A 24,412-nucleotide genomic window follows, 5' to 3' on the forward strand; every position below is an offset into this window, starting at 1 on the left:
GGACGACCATCAATTTCTAAGACCTCAACCACGTTGTCGAAATCATCTAAATATTCAGCCGTGACATTGAAAACCTTTCAGAAAACACTAAACATGTTCTGTACTCAAGCTCTGCCCACCCAGCCGTCAGTGTTCTCACCGTTATCTTCCTGCGATTCACAGACCAAAAAGCGTAAAACATTTGCACATTAGTAATGACAAGCAGTCTATTTTAAACCCTAAAGGAACATACACACATTTTACAAGATCTATGGCAGATGTTTGTGTCACTTTTTGAAGCAGCGGAGAGATAATTCTTCATGTCATTATGTCTTTTGTGCTCCAGCTGCCCTCCATCTAATACACACATTGATTTTGCTTAATTTGCCGATACTTATCCCCCCCTGAAGGTGACATTTGTTCTGCTCATTTCCTCCACACCATAAAGGTCAACAGTTCAGGGGAAACAGATGGGAAGTTCTATTCCTAGCGCTGACAATGATGCCACAACTCGGCCCTGACCCGGGTCAATCAATAAGCTGGAGTTGGTTATTACTGTGACTATTCTGCTCACTTGAAGAATCATGTTACTTACCATCATAAAGAAGGAGGTGTTACTCGCTACAATTACCTCTCATCTCCTGGCTATACGTATTACTATTTCGCTAAGTAGTCATTCTTATTATAGTAACTATCTACAGGAAATACGAAGGAGTTCTTTGCAATCTTTGAGCCACTTCCATTGGCTGCATGTATATATAGTGTCACATTATGACACAGTACAAGACAACAGCCATTTGAATGATATTCAGTACGCTCAGAAGATTGCACGTATTGATCACATAAAGAAGGGAAAACAACTTTAAGTGCTGTGCAATTTCAATCCAGTGACCAAGTCGGTTTAAAGTCGTTAGCTCTTCAAACAGCTGTTGTTTTGGTAAGATAAAACAAGGTTTAGTCTTCCAACAGTTTGAAACAAAAATAGACAGGAATGGGAAGTCTAAGAGGGAATATTTTTATTACATTTGTCTGCCCACGCATCGATGGGTTACATAAATGGTTTCAATGCTCCAGCCCACTCAATGTTTTAGTGGGCAGTCCAGAAGTGAAAGAATTATAAATGTATGTATTCTCTAAATGACCTTTGCTTCTCACATCCAGCAAGAGAAGTTACAGCACTCACGGCCGGCCTTCTGTCCACTCACTTCATGTACGACTATTTAGCATTTGTGATTTAAGATCCGTGAAGAGGAAGTTTGGGTTAGTGAACGTTCATTCAATATACAGCAACAAGTTCACACACATCTTAAGTCTCCTATTGGTCAACTGTGGCTATTTTCCACTATTAAACTTTGACCAGTCTTTGAATACCCTCCTCCAACAGGTTTTAGAGACACCTAACGATATTTTTTTAGATAATACATACAAAATAAAACTTGATTGGATTTATTCCATGTGTATAAATCTGCACACTGTTCATTGTTTGAGCCATTCATATTTTAGCCTTCAAAACTGGTCGCACCATGAAACAGAGTCTGACTGAGCTCCAAACCTCCAGCAGGAATTTACCAGCTGGAGATTAGCATCTTTATCTTCAGAAGCTGCATTCATGTTGTCAAAATTAAGAGACATAGCGAGTGGGAGTATATAATTAATAGAGATGTTATACCTAGTTAATACGCTTTCCTACTAACTCATGAATTAGTGTTCAAGTTTGACCACGTATTCATCTTCCTAACCTCCCGTGAACACACACTTTAATCTGACTTCAGGTGTCTCAGTCTCTCCCTTCACCTGCAACACAGTTTTTTATAAATACAATACATTACATTAATTAATAACAGCACAGCACAGTCACAAGTATATCTAGCCACACAGCATATTCAATCACCAAAGGGGACCATAAAAAAAGGACAGAAATACAGAGACATGCCAAAGACCTTTATTTTCCAGTGTAAGAAGGAATAATTTATTTTCTATTCAACTAGCAGAGTTTATGATAGGAGTCAATAAAAAAAAAAACACAACACACAGAAACTGAAACTCCACCATGCACTCTAGACTGAATATTGACGCCTCCTCCTCTTCAAGTATCTTGTCGACTCCTCTTCTTCTAACCTATCGCCTCTCCGCCATCCGCAGGCCTCCTCTTCTGTCTTTTTTGTCACTTAATAAGGAAGCTGAGAGACAGAGAAGGATTAACAGGAGTAAAGAAGAGGACAGGAGGGGAACAAAGAAGAGAAGAAAGAGAGAAGAAAAAAAGAGATAAAAACAAAGTGTTGTTTTTTTTTTGTCGCTTGTGTTGCACAACAAAACATTTTTAGCATCGGCCACAATAAATAAGTGAAAACCTTTGGCTGTTGCTGAGTTTCTTTGGTAGATACTGCTGTTTTAAACTGGCAAAATGGCTATAATGCAATTTGTATTTTCTTTTTATTGTTGCTAAACAGATGTTATATCTACGTTATATACACAACAACAAACACTATACTGGTCTGCTTTGTACTAATTGAAAATGCATCAAACAGTTCTCATTTCAAGAGCCATTCACAACTTACCAGCTCTACACATCTTTCGTAGAGCTGGATTGATTAAAGAACAGCTTGAATTACCTCTTTTCAAGAAACTACGTCAAATATGTACCTGTGACCAAAGAAAAAAGCATCACCAGTTTCATACCACAACTAAACCTGCCAATCAAAGTTGCTTGACAACAATCATCGGACGTTAAGCCTCTCCACTGAGCTGGCAAAATGCAATTTGGACCTATTTCAAGGCACAGGTGGCAACGGGGTTAAAGCCCCCATGATAGCAAATGACCTGCCCCTGTGAAGTGCCCCCAGCAACACCGATCCCTTCCAGCTCCAGAGGTGAGTCTTCCTCGCAGCCGGATGTGTTCTTGTGTTGAGCCGTAACAGGAATTGGACCCAGACTCTTAGGACTCGTGGGGTGTTTTCTGTCGCGCATTACATCTTGTTTTATGTAGTGGCGACCTTTACCTCAAAGTGGGACCAAAATGCTGCCGTTCTGGCTCACTAAGCCGAAGGGCTCCAGTGTCCAAACACATTCACTACAGGATGACCGACAGAAAACACTCATGATCGTTCCATGACGTCTAGGAAGAAGAGTGTGTGAATGCACTGGATGCTGCAACCAAATCAGACTGCAAATCCCTGTGGAAGGTTTCGCTGGCAGATTGGTCTTCACAGAAGGAACCGTGGCGCTGTGGCTTGTACATTTTGAAGCGAGTGTTTCCAATCGAACAGCTGTCTCTGGATCAATGAAATAATGGGAATGGATGCATCCGGTTTTGGCCAGGATTTCTTTCCAGTGTGTCTGCAATAACTTTGTAGCGATTTGATGTCAACTTCAGTGATTTTAAGATTCATTGTATATTCTGCTTGAAAAACTGTTGAGTAAGTTGGATGAAACTTGTGCGAGCATCTGTACAGTGCTGCTGTACAGTTTCTATAGTTACCTGTAGGGGTATCCATGGTACTTGGACCTGAAAATGGAGAGCAGGAAGCTGAAGAAAAACACCACCAGGCCAAGGCCAACCAGGCAGATGACTGGAAAGAGAAAGACATAAACACACACACACACAGATTGTCATTAAAATAAGAATACAATACACTAAGAAACTGCGATATGGTCTATGAAACATTTTATAATGTAAAAGGTACGACAATTACACTTGATGCTTTTGAGTTTATAATGATAATTTCTAACTATTTTCGAAATCCCGCAGACACCCTGATATATGCATAATAATGATCAGACAATGGCCGGTGAGAATGTTTGATTCCTGGCCAAAGGCAACCATATAAATCATTTCACGCACATTATAACCGCTGATGCAACTCTTCTGTTTGATCTCTGTTCAAATTGAATGTGCTCGCAGGGTTTAGACATGGTACACACGGAAAGCATCTTCTCTTCATGTTGGAGGATCACACGCAAGCAAACACACACACACACACACACACACACACACACACACACACACACACACACACAAATGATGAGAACATGTATATTTGACATTTTATATAATGCTGATACCTGAGGCTCTAAATCATGGCAAACATTTTAATATGTACTTTACTTTATTTAAACAATACACTATATCTATGTGCCTTTTTCTAATCACCAACCCTGCTGTGCTGCAGAAAAAATGTGTTTGCAACTACTATCATCTTATTTCCTCAGTGGCCATTCTAAAGTGAAATATACATAAGCATGATCTTTAATCTGCAGGGGAATTGTGAGTGTCTGCGTGTGTGTGGGTGTATGAGTGTGTGCACACACACCCTCATGTAGCGGCTAATCCTTGAGAGGGACTGTGTGAAATTAAACTGTCACCACCGACTGATATTGTTAATCAGGGATTAGGATGAGGACCTCTCCTGGAGACTAAATAGCGAGATATGTGCTTGTTCTGCGTGTGTGTGTGTGTGATAAATAATGTGTGTAAGGGAGAGAGAGAGCGGGGAGGCAACGTCAGAACACAAGATTTGGCTTGGAAGTGTATCACAGATTCTCAGTGTAAATTTGTGTTTACGTGCTGTCATTCATATTTCGGGCTCCAATGGTTTGCGTTCTGTGTGTGTGTGTGTGTGTGTGTGTGTGTTGTCCTGTGATCTGTTTTGGATGTGTGTATAAGACTGCATTTGCTGTCCCTGCTCAGTGTCAGTTCCAACATTACTTTTCTACTTTCTTTCTTTCACTTTAGACACACACACACACAAACCTGAGTGGCTGTACTGTGCTGCTTGTATGCGTTTGTTTGAGGGAGGGGCAGCGGTTCATATCACACACATACCCACGCACACACACCCACACCCACACACACACACACACACACTCAGCAAACAGCGTGTTTGTGCACTTTCTTTCCTTCTATTCTTGTGAGGATCAAAGGGCATCAGCAAAGATGGTAAATTGTTAAAAAATACACCGATGACTATTTCAAGACAATGTCCTGACAAGTATTGGAATGCAAACCTCTGTGTGTGTGTGTGTGTGTGTGTGTGTGTGACATTGACCGAGATTGAGAGTGCGTCTCCAGGGAGAGCCCTTATGGCCTTGTGCCTGCGAAGACGTGAGCGACAGAACGTCTTTGTATCTTCATTAAGTTTAGTGGGATGTATTTCCCATAGCTCATCAGTTATGACTGAGAGGTATCTTAGTATGCTTCCGTGGATAATGACACTCAGATACACACACACACTAAGGATGCTAATGAAAGTGATTTATGACCTCGGCGAAATGTTTAAGCTGAATGATTTCCCTCAGTGACGAAGGTGGTAATCCGTCTTTTGACTGTAGGACTTGGCTCAATTCAAATGATGATATATTGGAATGGTGGGAAGAAATGTACCTTTCTCGGGCACGGGGGAGCCAATAAACATATTAAGTTAAGCCTACCTCATTAGGAGGACAAATATGAATAGATATTAGGATGCTAAATGGTTCTTCAGTTCTTTGGTTAGCAAACTGGCTTCAAGATACATTAACTGACTCAGCCTCTGGATACAACCACACACAATTATTTCATAATTTTTATGCCAAACCGCAATAGAAAAGCCGTCCGTCTCTTATTTTTGGAATATTAATGTCCATACTACCCAATTAAAAGTGAACCAGGACTTGTAGATACATGTTTACTGGACTCAAGTTCTTGGAAACTGGTTTCTTTACTGGTATCACACATACTCTGCACATTGAAATGAGGCACATCTACACATGCAGGCTGTGGAAACTAATTATCCCCCTTTAGCTCACTCTATTATAGAAAACAAATGAAGAAATAACCCAAACTAAGACCTACATAAGAAGATACTTTTAATTTGGACTCCTATAAGTTTCAATTAGGGATGTCACGCAAGCAGGAATTTAGTAGTCGATACAAATACCAGTAACAGTCCATGATTCTCAACTCAATAGGACGGTAAAAGAAAAATACAATAAATCCCATAGCTTCAATATACACTCCTTCAATACTGTTTAATTAATTAATCCCTGATGATCCGCATTAAATGTCTCGCCTAGAACAACATTTTATATGAATACATTTGAACACATCATGATAACATTATAATTTACCATGACCCAATACTACTTTTTACTGAACAGAGCTTGAGCGCATCATAACCTCAATGCACCTCCGCTGTTAGCTGTTAGCTGTTAGCGCCGTTGCTCCCCTCTAGCATGTTCCGATTGTTTGCATAGACTTTGGTACCAGAACACCAGTTCTCTTGAAATCCACATTTTCTCTTTTCTTGAAATTTGGCACTAACGTTGATGCTATTTTGTTCCTTCACAGACCCGTCTCACTTTGTGCTTCCTCTTCAATTTCTCCTTCCTCTTCCATCCTCCCCCTCTTTGATATTTCACTCCTATTCACTTCCACCTTCCTTCCGTCCCCCCCCCCCCCCCCCCCCCCCCCCCCCCCCCCCCACTGATATTGCACTTGTAGTGATTTTGTAACTCCATTTACTAGTCCAGTAACTCCCTCGCTGAGAAGCCCCGTTTGCGCTGTGATTTCCGACACAGATAACTTCCTGTCGCTGCAATCAGCAGTATGGAGGCTATATGCCAGGGATTTAATACCCACATTCAGTGATTACGCTACAATTCAAGCCTAATCCTCTATTACTGACAGGCGACTATTCGCCATGCTGCTTTAGAATGCACTTATTTAATGTGTGTGTCCGTATGTGCGTGCAGGATTACAATCAACTATTTATTTTATGCAGACTCGTGTCTGTATATTGTGTGTGCTTTACGTAACAGGTTTCTGTCGGCTTTAGTATGCTTGCACTGCGGTACAATGTGATCGGCATGATGTCTTTGCTTCAGTTTATTTAAAGTAGCAGGTGGAAATTATTCAAACAAAGAGGTTAAATAAATACTGAGAAACAAATCTTGAGGTAGTTATAAAGTCATTATCATTTTAATTGCCAAAGCTTACCATCTCAAGGAGAACTCATGGGTAAAGTAGAACAAAAAGTTGATAATCTTGCCTTCAGATTGAAACAGTGTCTGTGCTTGTGTTTGTTGCCTCAAAGAGCCATTGAACGGCTTCTAGAGTTTCTTTTTAATCACACCCACTCTAATTAAAATCAAATTCACGTGTCTCTGTGTTTGAGGTAATTATCAGTACGGGCCCTCTAATATCTAACTCCCCTTCTCATAACCTAGAGATTATGCAGAATCTATGCTTGGGCAGTAAAGGAAAACGGTTGAAAGCAAGAATGCCGTTAGTGTGGTTAAGTGACCACCGCCTATTTCAAATGAAGAACTGAGTTGCAAGATCAACCCTCAGGGACCATCTGTCCATCTATCAAGAGATCGGTCGATTCAGACATGTCAATGGTCCTACATTAATACATTCTCAGTCCCGACTCATCAGATACGCTGCTTCAGACTATGACACTCAACGTACACTTCTCCCGTCAATTTTGAATGTGTGAGGGACGACGTGCCAGTTTGGTCAGTTTTTGCATAGTTGTAATTTTCAGTCTTTTCAAAAATACACTTTGTCCCAGATGCTGCAATCACAGAAAATGTATCTTTTCAGAATCAATTACCCTCGTAACTGGAACAGACCTTAGTGAGAAGAGTTTTCACATTGACTATTTCTTTAGTAAAAAGTAGTCTTGATAATTGCGATGGCACACTTTGTACCTGCTGTTTAAGTGATACGTAACTATTACAACTACTATAAAGCTTTGCATTCCTGCTTATTCACTGTTACTTAAGGTCGTTGGTATTTGTGTGCATCAGTTGAAGGAAGACGGAGAGATCACAGTTGAAAGAAGAACAAAAAGCTGGATTTCCGACTATGTTTGCGTCACAAAAAGAAACCGCATCTTGTAATGCGCTTAAAATCGCTCTTCCAGTGCGCCTACTGTTCCAACATCAAGGTGTAAAGCACAGTACCCTCAAGAAATAGGGCATGTTTTCCAACAACACACAGGCTACTGAGCACAAAGCTTAAGGGGTGTCCTATTCAGTGTAGCCTGGAGTGGTTTGGGGAGCCAAGTAATGGAATGATATTTTCCAGTGAGCCCCACAAATAAATAACTGATTATAAAGTTGCAGAGTGTAAGTCCAATTTCAAAGAAGGTAAATCCCCTCAGCACTCACGCTAAGTCTAACAGATAAGATACTGAGAGGAAAAAATATTTCTCTGAGGTTAATACAGTCAGATGATGGCCTTTTCTCATCTGCACTTGTGGTTTGCCTTCGACGAAAGGACATTTTACTAAGTTAACACATTTATGGCTGAATAATATCTGTGCAACTCATGAAAATGTTTAACTTTTCATCATGTCGCATTGTGTTTTTCTTAGTCGTGTCAAAATGAACTTGTTCATTTTTTAGATTAATTTGAAATGTTTAACATGTAAAAAAAGAAAAGAAAAAAGAACCCATTTAAGGTGTTTCGTTTACTTCCTGTTGCAGCTACTTCCTGTGTGCCACCAAACCAAACCAACCTGGTTGAAGATGGATACGGTCAATGATGGAGTCTTACGCGGGGACGTTTCCCTTTTCACCTCAAAGCAAAACACGCTACTGAAACTACAGAGTTTCACCAATCTACATTACAGCAATCTGGTAGTTGTGGGAGAATATTTGAAAACCGTAAGTGAGAAGGTACGTTAACTCGTGCTTTTGGCTGAAGTGGAAAGCTAACCACAGTAAAAGATGACGGACTGAGAGGAATTGTTCGAATTGCATTGGGGAGGCACCTCTTATATTCTACCCTCAGGAGAAACCATTGTGTCGAGAACACACACTTTGTGTAAAGACGAGCGCGCATGATGGCCGAACATGCTTGAGCTAGCAAAGGACGTCTCGGACTGTGAGTATCTCCTTGGGCGTTACAGCACACTTCAAAGATGAATATGAAGGCAAATCATTGTCAATATCTGTGAGCACAAATGAGATCCGCTCAGAAAAAACATGAACGCTGCAAAAGAGCAGTGATAGAAGTCGTGCGACAGGGGACGCTCCTCGTGCTCACAACATGGCTTTCTCCTCGCAGGCGTACATTTTACTTGCGCAAGCAGAGATACAGTACTCTTCACGGAGGGATGGGAAAGTGCTCGCAAAAGGTCATTTGCGTTGTGCGCAGCGGTTTGAGTTGCAGGAGTATGAGATTCATCATTACGCTCAGCAGAATTCTCTCCTTGTTTTTTTTCCTCCCATATTTGCGTGGACTATTGAGGACTATTTTGAAATTCAGCAGGCAGGTGTAAGACATTTTTTTGATGTTCATCTTCATTTGTATCAGTGGATGAAAGATATTTTGCATTCTACGCTGATATCTATTTTTCATGGCCTCGATGGTTTTGAAATTCCACTGGCACTCTAACTCATAGGCTTGGTCTATATTATTTAGGGCATATAACAAATATGCCTTTTAAGATGACTGGAATCTGTGTTCAAAGTTAAAATAATGCTTTCAAACAATAGCATTTTAATTTAAATACATTTCTTTTGAGTTGAAACTACATTAATTCCATGATTGCACATTCAATTGTCCATTACAAGCTTCAGTCTTAAAGAGAAGTGATTAAACATGATTGATTACGTGAGTTAACGTTTGTTAATCGATCGACTGCCCTAGTTTTTCTCAGTTATAATAACAAGACATAAAATAGGAATAAGTTTGCTTTGCAGGCTGTGTGTTTCTTCTCCAAGAAGGTTAACCTCTTAAATGCCAGTGCTCCCTCTTGACACATGGACGTTGATGCAGACGCATCGGGTGTTGCAAGAATAAATCACCTACCTGTTTGTTACAAGGTGGCACTGACACACACCCACAACACACACACACACACACACACACACACACACACACACACACACACACACACCTTGTTGCATTGCTGAGAATTGCTTTACTCAGAACCTAAGCTTGAAACGGGAAATAAAAAGTACTACTCACTTCTCCTCTTGCCAACATCACCCTTGGAGGTGGCAGCCTCATTTAGCAGCACCATCCCCATGGTGATTGCAGCATCTGGGACAAGGTTGTCAAGGAAACAACACACTTGCATAAAGAAGTGGGAGAAGCTGGAAGAACACACTGACCCAGGAAGGAGTGCTTGTCACACATATGCACTTAGAGATTCAAACAAATTAGCCAGAACTTCAGTCAGTTTATGAATTCACATAAAAGGGTTGGAAACAATAACGTGAATCCCAATATAAAGCAATCCAGTACAATAGACCGACAATAAATAGTTAATTAAACTGCAAATATTGAAGGCCACAGTTGATGGTTAACCCTAACGAACCTCTGTATGCTAGGGTTGACAACTGCAATTAAAAAAAGAGAGACTTTGCTGATAGGTCACTGGCCCTTTCTCTATTACTAATACAGCATTATGAAAGAGGAAACATTAATCGCAAAACGTTTTGTTAGAGGGCAACACAAAAATTTAAAAATACTCTTATTATTCCACTATTGAAATAATACGGCAGTGGCACAGCCCAAGTGATGTCAAGTCAACTCTGCAAACATGGCACAGCAAAACACATTTGAAGGAAACGAGGGCCATTACTGTGAGTGTCATGACCCTTGTTTCTGTGGAACATGATGTTCTCATGCGTACATTGTGATGCATTTTAATAGCAATTCCAAATCAGCTGTGACTATTGCAGATACAGCTGAGCATGGAGAGGTGGAGAAGATATTTCCTCTGCTAGGACTTCTTATGTTTTCTCCATGTTTTTGAAGATTTCCGCCCCGTCTACGCAGACAGCTTGGACGAGGTGGGGTTACACTGCTGACGTGGAAAGCCTGCAAAGCCTATTCAGACATTGTGTGCATTGTACGGTCATCGCACAATGCGCTTGTAGTATTTACCTATTGTTTACGTTATATCATCTTTTGAAATTGTGACATAAACCTTTAATAATAAAAAGTTTGGACAATTTTGTGAACATCTATTTTTTTATTTTTTTTTATTTTTACAGAAGCAACCAGTGTTCTGTTCAGCACTTCAACGCTGTTGTAAAATCACTGCGAAGCCCAGCCTCAGGTGGCTTATAATTACAGATTCCCTTTTCCAGCATGTGCTGCATAACAATCAACTTGACTGAGGAAAACCTGAAGGGGCGCACGAACAAAGGCTGCCACATGAGGAGACACAGGGAAAGTCAGGCGCCGGCTTCTATGCCAAAGACATGCCATGCTGCCGTGACACAAACAGAGAGATATCTCCACACACAGCAACAGAGCTGAAACATGGAAGGTGGCAGTTTGGGTGGCTGCAAGTAGGCTTGCCACAGTGTGAATTTATGATAAGAAATGGATACTTATCAGTGTATAGAATAAAACCACGCAACTGCACTGAGTTGTAGTTCTGCAATCTGCATTTATTTGATCCGTCGCGAGCACCCTAAACCCTGTGGGATATAGTGCTTCCACACATCGATGTTCTCACGTTGATACGTGGACATTATACAGGTTTCTCTCTTTGGTGGCTTGGGGTACAAACCAAAACCTAAACCTATCTAATTTCAGACTTTTTTTCATCAGCTGGTATTAAGAGGTTTGTTAAGTTAAATTGCTGATGACGTCTAACTTCATCAATTCAATAAATAATATGTTTTATTCTGTGCTGGTCTGCATACAGACAACGTTTATCCTCAGAAACATGTCATTTGATGTTAACTTTGCTGTAGTTTGAATACCTGCAAGTTACAGAGAGCAGCTTCCATTGTGAAGACACTTCAATAAAAACAGTAAATTAACTATACGCAAAGAAGCTGATAGGACATTTTCCTGAGAAAGAATCCCCACCTATGTGTCTTCACCTAATCGCTAGCTGGGATTTTACCATGGAAGACAGTTCAGCCTAAATGTTCGGTTGACACAATTCCTTGATCCTGTCCCATCTGATTATTGTGAAACATACATCTGATCATGCAAATGTGGGGACATCGTTTGGTAGCAAAAGTGAGTCTACATTTCCGTCTGAGATAAATGCAGTTATCTTTTTATATTTCCTCAAATGGTATACATATACAACTTCACAGTGGTGCCTCTCTGTGTGTGTGTGTGTGTGTACGTGTGTGTGTGCGTGTGTGTATTCCTGTGTATGCAAATACAAGGTTCCATCCATGGGGAAACTGCATCTATGACATTAGTAAAATGTGTTTACACCACCTGCACAGACAACAAGGGTAGGCGTGTTAGCCTTACAGCAGGTGTGAATGTGTGTTTCATTTAGATGTAATCAGATGGGCAGAAAATAAATAAAAAATAAACTGTTAGTGTGGACAAACAAATATTGCTCTGCAGCAGGTGCGACCTTGGACCTGCTATTTCCCACCGGGACAAACACAACAGCTAGGAATGAACAGTATCATTACCCACACAGACACACAAGCACCAGTGCAAGAACACACAGATACACAAGCAGACAGAGAAGAAGACAAACAGAATCATCTATTCTGCCAAAAGCGCACTTAAACACGTTACGTTAAAAGGGTGCAATCCCTGGCCTTTGTATTGTCTGTTTGTTCAGTCCAGCAGGCTGCCTCCCTATGGAGATAGATGATGACATGTGATGCATATTCTTAGACACATATAAGGTGGCGTCCAATGTGGTGTGTGTCAGCAAATGGAGAATTTAAGGAATTTGTTGCCAAGATGAGCTGTTGGACATTTCACACATAGTTAAATTGCTCTGGATGATTAGCGTTTTGCCGCACCGTGTTTCAATTGACGTCAACACATGAAACATTCGAACACAAACGCGGCGGTGAAAGGATACTCAGAAGAAGGATGATGTGAGACTCGGCCACAAACTGAGCCTGACTGCTGCCATGAATATAACTCTGTGGACGAGAGAAAGAGAGACAGACATTTTAGATTAACATTGTTCATTTCAGTTGAAAAACGTTCACACTAGGTTACACGCTCAGTAAGATTCATGAATAAAAGAAATAGAGAACAATCCAGTCAGGAAATAGAGAGTTGAATTATGAATGGTGAAGAACAGTAATGCGCAGTAGGCAACATCGAACAGGAAACTTCGAAACTGTGAGGAGAGAAAAGGGATTCGGAAAGTTTTCAATAAAAAGGACATAACCTTTTTTGAAAAAAACCTCTTGCTCGAATTAAGTTACAGAAAGAGTGACATAAGCTACTATCCCAAGAGATACACGTGTAATGAATTATGAACCTGACTTAAAATATTGCCCTTCTATCTTTGGAGTATAATAACATTATTTTGTGTGTGCGTGTGAGAGTGTGAGTTTGACGGAACCACAATATTTAAATATGTAATTTGTGTGTGTGCACATCAGTTTAGGAGTGCATGCCTGCGTGCTTGCTTTGGTTTTACTCTACATAAATATTTCTCCCCTGTAGTTCGTCGGTGCAGTAGAGGTGCAACCTTTTCGCTGTGTGGGCAAAGAGGTCAGTTTAACCGTACAGGAACAAAATATTATATTAACCCATATTCACGGCCTAAACCTCTAAATGGAAAGTCCCGTTGTTCAACTTGTTGGTATTGTACAACCCTTTCTTTATGCATCTTCCCAAAATGCTGGTTCAAAATCTTTTAAACGAAAGAAAAATCGTAGACAAAGTCAGGCAAAGAGATCTCATAACCTCCGCTTTGTTACGGAAAAACAGATAGCGTGAAACATCTTTCATAGAAATTTCAATTCATATGGAGAGCCACATTTAACATTCAAAGGGAGTAAGTAATGCCTCGGTCACAGGTTGTCATTTGTCATTTTTGATTGGTTGCCAATTCTCAAGAGTGTGGGTGTTGAGTAACAAGAGTTTGTCTGAGGGCAGACGACAAAGAAGCAAAAGTGGAGGAAGAAAGGAGGACAGTGGCGTGCAACCATTATTTTTAAGTCTGATCAAGATAAACTTGATGCAAGTACATCAACATTAGTAATGAAAGGATTTACTAGCTTTCAAAAACAACGTGGTTGTCTTCTTGTATTGTCGTCATCAGTCATAATTATGAAGTGGTTAAAGTTTTTAGGTAAGCGGCAAGTAATAACATGTATAAATAAGCAAGGGTGTTTGTCACTACCAGTTATTTTTGCAAAGGGAGTTCATTTTAGTCAGTCCATACTTCTTTTGGGAGTTGAAACTTGGATAGGATTCAAATTGGAATTAGTATTCGGTTACAGTTTCAATATATTCTTCCTAAATCTTAACATTAACCATGAATACTTGACTGTAACGATGCAAATATATTCCAACTAGCCAACTGGTCTGACACATACCGTTGAGATCTCTGTTCCAGTCAGTACCCATTGTCTCAACCTTTGAAGAAAGTCTCCCACACAATGGTTAAAGCTCAAACCCTGCACATGCAAGCTTCCCTGATAAGACGTCAGAGGCCCATTTCAGGTGGCATCCATTTGTGTGTGATGGGGGAGAAGCAGAGAGACAGACAAAGGAAGACAAAATGGAAGTCTTGTGGAAATGAGACAAAGAGGAGAGCGAGAGGAAGGAAGTCTTTCGGTGTGTTTCACATTGTTGAATCCCAGCAGATTATTAGCGTCTAGGTTTACGGCACATCTAGGGTCTGTTTTTCCACTCGACTGCCCCAGTGTTCATTTCTTTCCCTATCAGACAGGAATAAGGATGGAAAGATGAATAGAAGATGACAAAGGAGGAGGAGTAAAGGGTGGACGGCTTATTCTTGCTTCAGTGGAGATAAATGAAGAATGTTTGCACTTGAAAGCAGACATAAAGACGACAAAGGCTCCAGGCTGAAACAAATCCTTTTGTCCTTAACACAAAACTGTTGCTCTGCATTAAAGGGCTATTTCGAATCGTTATCAAGATGCTTTCATTACAGACTGACAAACCAAGCCTCATGTATTACCATGATTAGAGTTTGTTTTGGTTGCAGTGCACTTTTCTGAAGTTGGTGAGAGATTGCTTATTGCATTCCTTAACACGACAAGCGCAACTGCATGTGTTGATAAAAACAATTTGAATACTTCAATAAGGTAAACAATCTGAGGTAGAGCCCAGGTGGTACTGAGTCAAACCATTGTGAACTGATAATGAGATAATGGATGGTAAAGGTTTTAGGTAGGTTTCAATTGAACTGTGTCGAGGCTAGAGATGTTGAAATACTGCTGGAGACTCTTCCTGAATATGGCAGTGCAACGATATACAATCTTGGAAGCAAGGTGCTAAACATCGCTGCTGAATACATTTGGGTCCTGTATGTCACATATTGAACAAATGTTTGCTATGTAGGGTGCATCCTGTACTGTGGAACGAGGGATAATAAGTTATCTGTCAGTGGGCCTAATAGTAGACCTATTAGTATTCTTCCTGAGCATAGCAAGATAATGGACAGGATTATTCATATTTAGATCAAAGAAAAGCTAGTTTAGTTCATGGGATACCTCAAGGAAGTTGTCTGGAACCACTCTGGTTTTAAATTTGTATTAATTCACTGTATATGCTGCAGCAACAACATCATTGAAATCAAGTTTTGTCTAGCGAGCTGAATATAATATATGATTGGATTAAAACTATTAAAATTATCCTTAAATATCTCTAAAACTAAAAGGTATTGTATTTGGGTTAACCTTGCAAAACTACCAGTTGCACAAAACAGAGCTGCTCAACAACACCAGATTTGACGGTAACGGTACGCTGCCCAAGGAATAACTCATCCACCAATTGAAAGATAAAAAGTAAATGCGGAAGCATTTATTAGCATTCAGATGACATACTGAAGAGAAGTAGCTAAACCATTCTTTTACATTACATTGCATGTCATTTAGCTGACGCTTTTATCCAAAGCGACTTACATGTGACATTAACACACTGTAGAACAGCTACAGGGAACAATTCAGGGTTAAGTGTCTTGCTCAAGGACACATCGACTAGGGCGGGGATTGAACCACCAACCCCCTGATTGAATGACGGCCCTGCTAACCACTGACCCACAGTCAGTGGTTAGCATTCTTGTTTTTAATATTTTGTGATTCACATCATCAATATAAACCTGCTAAAACAAGGATCGAGGGCAGTAGATGTATCCAAAAAGGCCTTAAATGAACGTGGAAAAACTTAAAACACAACCAAAGAAACATTTTGTGCTTGCTTGCACAACATTCCTACACAGCATGCACATACCATTGTGCGTATACACAATGACGAGTAGTAGTTGTGCATTACGATTGCTTTGTCTGTTGAAGAATATATGAATGGAACTTGGCAGTTATTTTTGCAAGTCCTCCTTTACATTCTAGAATAGCAATCATCTAAAATGAGAGCCCTTCCAACCTTTATCTGAACCTCTATTCACTTACTAGCCAGTTTACACGGTATATTGAGCCACATCCAATGCACTAAACACAACGACGGTGCAATAAATACAACCTTTAGACTTCATAGAGTCAACAGCAACAGCAACATCTCCGCTTCTATTTCCTGCTGGATGGACTGTTTGTTACGTTTCATTTCCTTAATCTCTCCCCCACAGTGCCTGTCTCTCTCTACTGTCACTATCACATACAGACGTACAATGGTCACAGTGTGACAAAAAAGTGCCCCTTGTATACCTTATTTTAAAACAAGAAAACACTAGAGTAGCATGGATTTATCCATGATTTCATCTAAGATTCAATTTGCAATGGTATCTTTGAATAATGTTTAATAAATGTACAGGAATATAATGTAAATACAGAGCAATAGAAGATAAGTACTTTGTACAGCTGTGCCACTTTAAAAAAGGCCTATAATTATGCAACCTTGTTTTTCTTTTCAAGATTAGATGAAGCAGGTTAAAACTCCTCCTATGAATCGCCACCTTAACGTGGTGGAGGAGTTTGAGTGGCTCAGTGATCCTGGGAGCTATGTTGTCCGGGGCATCAGCCCCTGGTAGGGTCTCCCAAGGCAAACAGGTCTCGGGGGAGAGCCCAGACTAAGAGTGGTTCAATAAACCCTGATGATAAGCAGCCCACGGACTGAAGCTACCTTGCCCGGACAAGGGAAACCGGGGCACCCTCCCGGAGCCAGACCCAGGAGGGGAGCTCGTCGGCGAGCGTCTGGTGGCCGGGCTTTCGCCCATGGGGCCTGGTCGGGCTCAGCCCGAAAAAACATCATGGAGCAGCAGTCACCCTGTGGACCCACCACCCGCAGGGAGAATTATCGGGGTCGGGTGCTATGTAGACCGGGCGGCGGGCAAGGCGGGAGACCTGGGCGGGCCGATCGCTGGCGGCATAGACTAGCTCTAGGGACGTGGAACGTCACCTCACTAGCGGGAAAAGAGCCGGAGCTGGTGCAGGAGGTGGAGCGGTACCAGCTAGATATAGTTGGGCTCACCTCCACGCACAGCATGGGCTCTGGAACCAAGCTCCTGGAGAAGGGTTGGACTTTGTCCTTTTCTGGAGTTGCCCAGGGTGAGAGGCGCCGGGCGGGAGTGGGGATACTCACGAGCCCTCGGCTGAGTGCCGCTGTGTTGGAGTTTTCCCCGGGGAACGAGAGGGTCGCCTCCCTGCGCCTACGGGTTGCGGGGAGTAAGGCTCTGACTGTTTGTGCTTATGCGCCGAACAGCATTTCGGAGTATCCGGCCTTCTTGGATTCGGTGGGAGGGGTCCTGGAAAGGGCGCCGCCTGCCGACTCCATAGTTCTCCTGGGAGACTTCAACGCTCACGTGGGCAATGACAGAGAAACCTGGCGGGGCGTGATTGGGAGGAACGGCTTGCCCGATCTGAACCCGAATGGTGTTTTGTTGTTGGACTTCTGTGCTAGCCACAGTTTGTCCATAACGAACACCATGTTCGAACATAAGGTGGCTCATAAGTGTACCTGGTACCAGAACACCTTAGGCCGGAGATCAATGATCGACTTTGTAATCATATCATCTGATCTGCGGCTGTATGTCTTGGACACTCGGGTGAAGAGAGGAGCAGAGCTGTCAACTGATCATCACCTGGTGGTGAGTTGGATCAGATGGCGGGGGACTCGGCTAGAAAGACCTGGCAAGCCCAAACGTGTAGTGAGGGTGAACTGGGAACGTCTGGCAGAGGATCCTGTCCGGGTGGTCTTCAACTCCCACCTCCGGAAGAACTTCTCACAAATCCCGAGGGAGGCTGGGGACATGGAATCCGAGTGGACCTTGTTCAAAGCCTCTATTGTGGATGCGGCTGCTCGGGGCTGTGGCCGGAAGGTCATCGGTGCCTGTCGTGGCGGCAACCCGAGAACCCGGTGGTGGACACCGGGGGTGAGGGAAGCCGTCAAACTGAAGGAGGCCTTTCGGGCCTGGCTGGCCCAGGGGTCTCCTGAAGCAGCTGACGGGTACCGGCGGGCCAGAAGGGCTGCAGCGGCGATGGTCGCGGAGGCTAAAACTCGGGCATGGGAGGAGTTCGGGGAGGCCATGGAGAAGGACTTTCGGTTGGCCTCAAGGAAGTTCTGGCAAACCATCCAACGGCTCAGAGGGGGGGGGGGGGGGGGGACTGCTGACCCGGACTGGGGACATCGTCGGGCGGTGGAAAGAGCACTTTGAGGAACTCCTAAACCCGGCCAACATGTCCCCCGGAGAGGGGGCAGCGCCGGAAGACTTTGGGGTGGATTCACCCTTCCTCCGTAGGGTGGCCGGGCTCAGCCTTAGAGATAGGGTAAGGAGCTCGGACATCAGGGGGGAGCTTGGAGTCGAGTCGCTGCTCCTTCGTGTCGAAAGGAGTCAGCTGAGGTGGTTCGGGCATCTAGTCAGTATGCCTCCTGGACGCCTCCCATTAGAGGTTTTCCGGGCACGTCCAACTGGTAGGAGGCCCCGGGGAAGACCGAGGACACGCTGGAGGGATTATATCTCCCGGCTGGCCTTGGAACGCCTCGGGATCCCCCAGAATGAGCTGGAAAGTATTGCGGGTGAGAGGGAGGCCTGGGTCGGCCTGCTGAACCTGCTGCCACCGCGACCCGACCCCGGATAAGCGGGTGATAATGGATGGATGGATGGGAGGTTAAAAGGGAAGCGAGGGGAGAAAGAAATGATCGCAAAAAAACATCACATAACTCCTGTAAAGAAGCTTGGGACAAAATACAGATTAATAAAAGACAACTGGATCAATATCCAAGGGTGGATTAGTATTAGTAAAATTGAACAAACATAACTTCATACTATTTTTCAAGACACTGCTTTCTGTATGTTATATTCGCACACTGCAGATAGAGGCTGTGAGCACCAGCAGTGCTTGGGGGATGAAAGATTCCTCAATCCATGGCCAGGCACTTCCAATTAATCTGATGGATTAGAATGCAGGAGCTCTATTCATTAGTGTGCAGAGCTGAGACTGGGTGTGTTTCGGTGTATGTAGCTTTGCATGTGTATACTGAACAGCAGTAAGTAAATGCGTATTTCTGAACGAGACTATTAAGGGAGAATTTGTCTTTGTGAAAGAAGCGTGTGCTCATTAGAAAGTTGTAAGACATCATGGTGGTCTGGAAGTAAAAGCAGCCACAGCTCGTTAAGCTAACATGGAGATGAACGGAAGCTAGCTCAACAGGCACATTCTATAGCTCTCTCTCTCTAACACACAGGTTACCTGCACAGACCAACTTAGACACTTGTGAATGAGCCCATGCAGTCTTTGAAATGTGGTTTGGTGCTGAATATAGCCGGACATTATGCCACAAATTATCTATTTTACATGTATTTGAATTACAATGGACTGAGACAAATGAATCTACATAACATATAGACAAAAACAGCTTCCAAGGTGTCTGCTACCTATTATAAATACATGTTAAAAAACCTTTCAAGGGAAGAGAGTTCTCCTCTCTCCTCTTGTTTTTCTTTTCTGGTGCCAATCAGGTGGCTGGTTTCCACCTGTGCAGGTCATGCTGCACCTGGGTTCCTCATAATCCAAGCTGCCAATCAGCAGAGTGGGGCCCAGTTTAATAGGAGGAAGCCGTTTTTTGTTCGATGCTGTGTGTAAACTGACACTGAGGTTGTTAAGAGTGAAGGTTTATGGTGGGAGGTTGAGGACAGTCGTGAGTTTGGGGTTCCCTTTACATTTGTGCAAACATGTTTGTGTTTAGAAACATCAGGTTTATTGAGCGGCGCTCCCTCTGTATTTGATTTGGTAAAGCAATGTTTAGAGAAGCATGTTAAAGCCATTATGTTTGTTTTGTTTCCAGAGGTAGTTAGCCAGGCCTAGTTATGTTTTGTTAATTTACATTAGTTTGGCAAGAGCTGAGCCTTCAGTTATCAAGCTCCTCTTTTATGGAACCAGCTTCCACTTTCAGTCCAGGAGGCAGACACAGTCACCTTATTTAAGAACAGACTTAAGACTTTCCTCTTTAATAGAGCTTATAATTAGGGCTGAATCAGGTTTGCCCTGTTCCAGCCCCTTGATATGCTGCTATAGGCTTATAGGCTGCTGGGGGATGTTTTAGGATACACTAAGCACCTATCTCCTCTTCTTCCTCTACTTATGGATGAATGTACATCTCTCCATTGCACCTTATTAACTCTGCTTCCTCCCCGGAGTCTTTGTGACTTCACATCTCGTAGGGTCCATTGGACCTGGCTGTGTCTGCTGCCTGGTGAGCCGGCCTCCTGCCTTGGCCCTGTTGATGAGCCCCCCCCCCTCCTCTCTTTCTCCTTCTGTTTCATGGATTGTGGAGGTCCAGTCATACATTGTCATATTCATTTAAATGTGTTTATGTACAGTAACTCTGTTATGCTGTTCATCTGTACACATGACATCTATTGCTTCTGTCCATCCGGGGAGAGGGATCCTCCTCTGTTGCTCTCCTGAAGGTTTCTTCCCTTTTTTCTCTGTGAAAGGGTTTTTTCTATTTCTTGTGAGTTTTTCCTGATCCGATGTGAGGTCCTGGGACAGTGATGTCGTATGTGTACAGATTGTTCGTAATTTCTGATATTGGGGTATATAAAATAAAATAAACTGAATTGAATCATCTCGTTTCCCCAATGTGAAACACAGGTAGCAGCACAAATCTCTGCCTGTCTGACTGACATCTCTCAGTGGATGTCTGCACATGTCTGTTTGCTCTTCCTGGCTCCTCATTGGTGGAACGAGCTCCCCATTGACATCAGGACAGCAGAAAGTCTCTACACCTTCCGCCGGAAACTAAAAAACACATCTTATCCAACTATAACTTGAATAAAAAACGATTAGCACTTCAGTGGCAATTGAATGGAACTTACTTATGGTATTTTTGTAGTTTGGGCTTTCTTGAAGAAACGTTACTTTCTTGATTCTTGTTGTTCTGAGTTTGCACTCATGGTTGAATGCACTTATTGAAAGTCGCTTTGGATAAAAGCGTCAGCTAAATGAAATTTAATTTATGGAAAACCTTGTTAAACGTTACTCCTACTTTTGATAAACAGTTTACCAAATTGCCAGTGTTCAAAATGCTTCCTCAGTCCCCAGCAAAAGTATTAATTCCAATTTTGATACTTTCAATATTAAGTGCTCTTACATGTCAGTTTTTGATGTAGTTGTAACACAGAGAATTCCGACATATACTTCTCTCCTTCCGATGTTAAATAGCCTCACTATAGCGCACCTTCGTGAATTCAGGCAGGTTCATGCTGTGGAGCCGTCTGGTACAACTTTAATCTGCTACTGCTCCAATTAATCTGATGGATTAGTGTTTTAAAGAGAACCATGTCTGTGAATGATCTTAAAACATCAAGACTGCAAAAACAGGGAATGATGTATATGTGAAAGAATCTGACCAACTGGTAAATACAATAAATGTGTCTATTGTTGAGAATGCAAAGTCAGTTTACTCAAATGTATTTATCCATTTTAGCACTCGTAAGGGCTCCCATTAAAATGAGCAATGCAGTTTCAAATAAATCACAGTAAAAACAAACTGCATGCCAGAGGGAAAATCATTCATTTCCTTAAAAGAATGTTTATTGTGGATTGTTCAAGGCAATTGTGAAAAAAATGGTATTCTATCCACCTCTTTTATTTACCACATTCTTTGATATAATGCACTGAATAAACTGAATAAAATGTAAACTCAGTCATGAGATTATTTCTCCAGAGGGTCTCAAGAAAATAAATGGGAAAAGGTTAGCTCAGTCAAAAATCTAAATATCAACGTTAGAACTCTATAACATGTTTAGACCTTTTGCTAAACACCTCCCCTGAGGATAATTTACTAAAGTATTTGTTTCATTAGTAAGATCTAAATCCAAGATCTCTGGAATATACAGTAAGTGTTTACATTTTTTTAGACCTGCATAAAACAGCCCATTTGTCAGTCTTTGAAGCAAATTAGGTGTCTTCACCGACGCAGGCGTGTAATATTCATTTACATATCCACATAGAGGAAGGCCATAGGCATCTCACATGTTTATGATTGTATGTAAATGAGGTGGAGAACGGGCTTTCACAAGTGGTCGTCGATTTCCTTAACGAGTCACATCCTAGTGTGCTACACGTCACGGAAAACATAAGCGACAAGAACGTTAAGTACCAATAAAAATGTAATAGTTGGCATCAATGGCAAGTTATGTCAACGCTGATAGCACAAAGTATATGAGCAATGAGCATTCCTTGTCCCTCCTCCTCTTCTCTTGACCAATCTCTCTCAAACCAAACTGCTTTAGTGTTTGCTGTTAATAGCTGGGGGCCAAATGACCTTTTATAAATAGCTATATTCATCCTGTTCCATCCTGTATCATGTGTGTGTGTGGGTATAGTGTGCGTTTTGTTTGGTAAAGGTCAGGAGGCACTCAGACGGGAAGAGGGATAAATGAAAAGTCAACAAATGAGAAAGAACGGAGAGGAGAGAGTAAGTAACAGATAAGAAGAGTGATGGAGTGGAGACATGTGCTTCATTTATACAAACAAAGGATAGGTATGACTGCGTATTGGTTATAATGATAGTCGATCTAGGACGTGAACCTTGCGAGGTACTCTGGGTAAGAGTGCTGGCTAAATACCAAACCCATAGAATGAGAGCAAGAGTGTGAAAGTGAAACCCAAGGGAGAGAATGATTGTTTGCAGGATGATACAGCTAGACTGAATCAGACCTGTAAACTACACAACACTCAAATTGATGCACGATAGAGCGAACTCATGAGTCAAGGAAAATGTAAAAACAAAATGAGGTTGTAGCTAATTATAAAGTGGACAAAAAAGCAAGTATTCGATATTATAATTAGAATATTTCTTAGTTAAAAGAGAAATAAGCTGCAACACATCAATGATTAAATGTCTAAATAACCAAACTTGAGAGCATATGGGGTGTGATTCATCTGTTATAGCAAGGGGACTATGGGCAGGTTAAACAAATATGGTCTATTTTAGGGATTCATGTGATGCTTCAAAAGCTCATTATACACTCACTGTTGATGCAGTTCAATGTTTGCACAGTCCATGGAGAGTTCAGTTTAATTACCCAAGAGTCAATTAAAACGTTTAAAACCATTCTTTCCTTTAAAAAAAAAAAGAAAAAAGGAAGAGCAGTGGATTCGCTCTTGCTCTTACCATAAATATGCCAACAACACAGATGTATATAATGGCATCACCAGGGGACTACAGTCCCATGCAAGCTGGTGCATTACACAACTCCACACATTTCCTTTATTTAGACCTATACTAGGTTGTATGGCATGTTTTGTTAAAAGTACGCCCATTGAATTGAATTGTGACCACTGCTTTCAGGGCTTCAGTCTCTGCAGGACTTTAAGTTGTACAGGTTTAAGTAGATAAAACGTTGTTTGGATAGCAGCAGCTGATTCTGCTGACCAGGAGAGTGGATCACATCAATCCATTTCGGCCTCCTGCTTATCAAATAATTGCATTTTAAATATTAGTCTTAGTTTTTTAAAGCATTAAATGGTGGGCCAACATAAATTTCTGAGCTGCTGCTCCGCTATGATGGAATATGCATATTTGTTTAATATATAGTATGAATAAAGGATTTTATAGCATTGTAAATTCCAGTTTTCTGCTAAAAACAATGGTTTCAATCATTTCATGTGAGGCTGTGTGTGTTGGGGGAGAGGTCAATGTCTACTGGTCTGAAGGAATAGCCATCCTATAGGACCATTTATTTCTCTGCTCCGCTACACTGTTCAATTGTCTCAAAAAACCCAGATAAACACACAAGCATTCCCTCACTCAATCAAATCCATACACACACACACAGAGGTGTGCAGGTAAAGCAGAATCTAAAGCATCACTCACACTGACCAACATTGACCACACAATGAGGCCTTCTGCAAGCCAAAAGCCAAATATTTACAGAGAGCCAATAAAAGTGAGAGCTGTTTTGTTTTGTTTTTATATGAAAGATTAGCAATAAAGTACACCGCTGCTGCCAACAACCAATCATGTGTAAACAGCTGGAAATATGATAATGTCATCAGCTAATAGTGTGGAAATATGTAAGTGGTTAGTCATAGTAAAAACCAAAGAAAT

General features: G+C 41.8%; 1 protein-coding gene across 1 annotated transcript in view; it reads right to left on the minus strand.

Moving 5' to 3' along the window:
• Window positions 1–1,899: 1,899 nt before the first annotated feature.
• Window positions 1,900–24,412, minus strand: part of tusc3 (tumor suppressor candidate 3) — a 60,624-nt gene continuing 38,111 nt past the window's right edge. The window contains exons 7-10 of the mRNA XM_034540919.1: window positions 12,777–12,840; window positions 9,938–10,012; window positions 3,458–3,548; window positions 1,900–2,159 (exon numbers count right to left, since the gene is read on the minus strand). Coding sequence (XP_034396810.1) covers window positions 2,144–2,159; window positions 3,458–3,548; window positions 9,938–10,012; window positions 12,777–12,840 — 246 coding nt within the window. The 3' untranslated portion in view covers window positions 1,900–2,143. The remainder of the gene's footprint in view (window positions 2,160–3,457; window positions 3,549–9,937; window positions 10,013–12,776; window positions 12,841–24,412) is intronic.

The sequence above is a fragment of the Cyclopterus lumpus genome, chromosome 1 (assembly GCF_009769545.1).
Source record: "Cyclopterus lumpus isolate fCycLum1 chromosome 1, fCycLum1.pri, whole genome shotgun sequence".
NCBI classification, from domain to species: domain Eukaryota; kingdom Metazoa; phylum Chordata; class Actinopteri; order Perciformes; family Cyclopteridae; genus Cyclopterus; species Cyclopterus lumpus.